Genomic DNA, 5,050 nt, shown 5'->3' on the forward strand with positions numbered 1-5,050 from the left:
GGTTGCAAAGTTTGGCAACACTGTGACTTTGTGATGGTACGTACTAGGAAGAATTGCATGATCGATGGTGACCAATCCTTTCATCCAGAAATATCCATTGATCGTCTGCTGTTGAAGAGTTTGGAGCTATCATCCATCGACACTTGTGGGCATCGCCATTAATTACACAGTGATTAATTAGGAGATAATGAAGATGATGTGCTCTCTAGCTACTTCAAATGATATAATATTTAGTGACTAAACAATGCCAATTTGATTCTTTTAAAGCACCTAAACAACTTTAATCTGCACATTTGATGGTGGATTATGACCTTAATTAAATTAACATACGTAAGCACAAACTAAACACGCGCGCAAGTTATATTGTATAGTCTTGTTATTGTAAATGCACCATCCACCATTGATATTATTATTATAAGACAAAGTTATAGAGATATAGAGAGGTATTGGGAATTAAAAAATGCAGAATTTGGTAGAAGAGGAAAGATTAGATGAATAATAAATGGTGATGATGAGGAGCTTATCCTCTTCGAGCCAATCATTCTAAAGTTGGGATGACCTCACCAAGGGGAATTTTTCTTGAGGGAAAGGAAAGGAGTTGGGTTGTTTGAGTGGGGGGAAAGTGGAGACAATGCACACACGTTAGAGGTTTGCTATTCTAAATTGCTGACTCCATGATGGGGAAGCCAAAAAAAAAAAAAAAGCTTGAAACCGACGGACTTTGACGTCGTGGCCTGTGGTCTTACAGAGTTTTCCAGAGTCCCCATTTCACGTGGTGACAAGTTCAAGAAAGACAACATGGAGCACCTTTGATTCGTGGAATTTTCTTTTTTTCTTTTTTTATCAACATTCCTGTGGAAAAAAAAAAACGTAAAAGTTAATAACCTGAACTATTAGATGGTCATATTCATCATCAATGTCTATGTACCATTATCAGGTGAAACGGTGAAAAATGAAATATCATAGCACAAACTGCAAGTTAAAACTAATGACCTGAAGCAGAGAATCTATGGCAGAAGTAACAGAACCCTGTCTGTATTATACTTGTGTATGTGCACGCGTGTCCACGCAAGCGAGTGAAGGAGAGAAGGACGAGAAAATGCACTTCTTTTGGAGTGAGTTGACAGGCAGTAGGTATTGCAAATTGGTGGAGGGGTGGTGGTGCGCCGGGCACCCATGGTAGCAAGAAATATGGACCCATATGGGGTGTGTGTATGAACAATTGCTTCATTTTATCTTATGTGTGTTGCCTTACCCAAATTATGCTTGTTACCATATGGAAGCTGTTAAATCCAGTCCCCCTCTATACCTAGCACTTTCGTCACTTTTGTGTGTCTGTAATTTATTTATGGCTATATTTTAGACTACGCATGTATGGGGAGAAGTCGTGGATAAAGAAAAGAAAGTGCAGCAGTAGCTGATGATCTCTCTGTTTTCCCCCCCTTTATGTTTTTGTTGTTTTCTTCCATTGGTAGGACCCTGAATTTGTACTCCCTCCAATATCTGTTAATGATTAATCAAATCAAAGCATTTTTATGAATTTTAGTATTGCACACTACCTGTTGTTGCCTGTGGTTGAAAATTAGAGGTGCCTGATAATGGCTTGGTTTTCAATCAATCTCTTGGTCATCCCACAAAATTCAGAAAATGATTTTTATGTGGCTGAGCCTCAACAAAAAGTCTTATGCATTAGAATAAACTTTCAACCATGCTCTTTAGATAGTGTTATGAGAGTTTGAACACTACAAACCTCATAAAATATTATATTCCAACCGTACCGCAAACTTTTCAAGTTGAGTCATAATTGGATTCAAGAAAAAATATATCCGAATTTCAAATCACATTATAACATATGAGTGCAATAATTGTTAGGCAATGGTAGAATTGTTTTTCGCAAGAGTTTATTTTGTTTATTAGAGAGAGAGAGCCAAATCAACATGTAATTTCTAGCCTGAACATTGTAGACAAGACATCATTAAGCAAAATATATATATATTTATATATGCTTGCTATTTTAATGAAACTGTTATTGCAACATCCTTTAGTCACCAGAGTCACCCTCCAGTGCTCATTTCAAAGAGGAAAGGTAAACAAGGGAGGACAAGAGACAAAATCTTAGAGAATTGCCTCACAAATTAGTCAGATTAACCTTCATTTGCTGCATATTGTACTGATACGAAATTATTGGCTGGCAGGCAAATTTACATTCCACAAATAGCATGTAAGAATAGTACCCACATGTTATCAATTGGAGAAATAGTTTTTATGAATCTTTTTCACAAAATACTTACTTTGTGTCAATCATGTCTTGTCCAACTTATTTTGGCAACTTTTAGTGCTCTAAGATATACTTTTTTTTTTTTTCTTTTTCTTCCTACTTTGTAAAAATTTTTATATTTACAAGTGGAGGGTCTGTCTGAATTGATTCCACTCAACTTCAAAAGGCCAGTGACTTCTATCCTTCATGGTAAATCATAACAGTTTCATATCTTGATTTGTGTGGCTATAAGCAAAAGTAGCCAACAATTTTTACTGCAAGTTCCCTTTCCTTTTCTTTGATTCGCACTGTAGAATTCTCTTGCATAATAGCATACTGAAATACTATTTCTATTATCCTTCATCTTTTCCAACTTCGTAGACGACTACCTGTCCAGTATCTAGTGATGAAGCTGTCACCATACCTAATTAATTTGTATATGACCACATAATATTTAACAAAGCTAATCTAGTTTCAGATCATGGCAGCCCTTATCTATATATATAGTGCAACATGCTCAGTGATCAAAATGCACCCAATAAATTAATATGTATAAAGAAACAAATTAAAGGCTGCCATGTGATATCCAACACAAGTTTAATCAACAAGGTTTCTTTTATGTATGGATGAGTTTCATGGAATCTTGTTGTTTAATTATCTGTCATTCTGATCTGCAAAGGAAGTTCAGGGAACAAGGGAAGTTCTATAGTGGGGATCACCTAAACCGAGAATAGTTTATTAGTGAAGCTAAAGAAAAAGTTTTGGAGAGAATATTAAACTCTATTAAATAACCAGAATGTAAACATTTGCGTTTGCAATTAGCTGCCTCTGAGATTATGGTAAGACTTTTTATGATCTAATATTCTGTTTCTATTAATCCTCCTGTTATTATAGTCCAAGTGGGCCTCAAGGATTCTAGTTTAGCAGCATCGGACAAATAATTAAACAAACAGAGTGAACTGCTTAAACAATGCGAGATGCTGACACATTTTTCTTGTGTTCATGGTATATATATTATGATAGATGGAGACGTGCCTGTTTCTGATATGCCATGAAAGAACATCAAGAATTGATGATATTCTTGAAGGGGTACTTATACCCTAACATCAAAATGATGCAAGTGAACTTTTATAATGATCTTCGGGATATGTAATTAATAAGGGATCATATGGAGAAAGCAATTGGTAAATAGCTACCTTCTCTTTACTGGTGAGGTCTTAAAAGTATGTGTTACAACCTTAAATGGGCGGATGGAATTAATAAGGGATCATATGGGTTTGCTTGGGTGAGCAATTGAAAGCCAACTATTATTTTTGGTACCCCTATGCTAATTCAGGGCATTGGTAAAGTTGGAGGTTGAAGTAGCTTTCTAAATCCAAAGTTTGTTGTTGGCTTCCAACTGCTAATTGCCAACCACCAACATCTAACCGTTGACCACCTGTCAATGACTGCCAATCAAAACAAGACCAATATATTTAGTACAAAGGATAATTTGTGGCTACTGAATTTGTCTTTTTGCTTTCTTTACTATTGTCAAAGTCCGAGAGTATCTGTTCCATTGACATTGCTACAGTTCTGACAGAGGACAATCAAGAGTCAAGACCACCATTCACCAAGGCTGTTCAGAATGGTGAATGGAGCTCTTGCCTTGACAAGATATTGCACACTAATGACTGGGACAAAGGAAACACAGGAGGAAAGTGCCAATATCATGATCACAAAATCAGAGAAGAGTCTGCATAGGTGTTTCTTGCCTAGTCCAGTTTAATAAAAAACTTGAGAAAAAATGGGCAGGGGTGAGAATTAGGTATTTGATGTTAACTATTTAGATAATTCCACTCTGATGGACCACTCCAATCTCATATTTAAAAATTTTGCTCACGAAGCATTTCTGATACTGTTAATCTTGTTTATGAAAATTGGCCCACGTCATTAGCCCTTTTTTTTTCTCCTATAAAACCTTTCACTCCTCTTGCCATTCTCCCCTACTACAACCTCTGAATACAAAACAAAAACCTTCTAGTATCATCTCAAGGATTTCAGCATGCTTCCAGGTGAGCTCACAGGTATTCACTATCTGGCAGCCGAAAGCCCTATTCCATTCGCAGCTAACCTTGGCCTGATACAGCAGAGCAACATACCAGACTTCCATTTTAACAGAATCTTTAGCAACTTTCACAACCCTCCCTTCCCTCAACCTGTCCACGAATTCACCCCTCAATCCTCAAGTCTCAGCAACAACTCAACTTCTGACGAAGCTGAGGAAAACCAACTCAGCATCATCGATGAAAGGAAGCAGCGGAGAATGATTTCCAATAGGGAGTCTGCTCGCAGGTCGCGGATGAGGAAACAAAAGCACCTAGATGAGCTATGGTCTCAGGTGGTTCGTCTTCGAACTGAGAACCATAATCTGATAGACAAGTTGAATCATGTGTCTGAGTGCCATGACCGTGTTCTTCAGGAAAATGCAAGGCTCAAAGAAGAAGCTTCTGATCTTCGACAAATGCTTACTGACCTCCAAATTGGTAGTCCTTTCACTGCCAGTGCTTTACGAGACCTGGAAGAGATCCCCTGCAACACAGCCCATCTCAGAGCTGAATCCTCAAACCAATCCATCTCTAGTTCTGTAGACTTCCTTCACTGAAAATATATGTTTTTCCATAATAACTACTTTATGTCCTCCTGTTCGTTGTGGTGGTAATCAGTCATTACCTTCATTTGAGTTTGTATATGAGATCAAAAGGAGGCTGCAATAACAGCTCTTAACCATCTTCTTCCTGCTCAGTTTAATCA

General features: G+C 37.4%; 1 protein-coding gene across 1 annotated transcript; it reads left to right on the forward strand.

Annotated features, from left to right (window-relative positions):
- The first annotated feature begins 4,103 nt into the window (after positions 1-4,103).
- LOC110657813 (basic leucine zipper 43-like) lies at positions 4,104-5,050 on the forward strand. Its single transcript, XM_021815177.2, has one exon. It carries the CDS (start codon positions 4,302-4,304, stop codon positions 4,899-4,901), a length of 600 nt encoding a protein of 199 aa, XP_021670869.1. The 5' UTR covers positions 4,104-4,301; the 3' UTR covers positions 4,902-5,050.

The sequence above is a fragment of the Hevea brasiliensis genome, chromosome 17 (genome assembly GCF_030052815.1).
Source record: "Hevea brasiliensis isolate MT/VB/25A 57/8 chromosome 17, ASM3005281v1, whole genome shotgun sequence".
NCBI lineage: Eukaryota > Viridiplantae > Streptophyta > Magnoliopsida > Malpighiales > Euphorbiaceae > Hevea > Hevea brasiliensis.

What these genes read in the sequence shown, in the direction of transcription:
- LOC110657813 (XM_021815177.2), top strand. Translation starts at nt 4,302, where the DNA reads ATGCTTCCAGGTGAGCTCACAGGTATTCACTATCTGGCAGCCGAAAGC.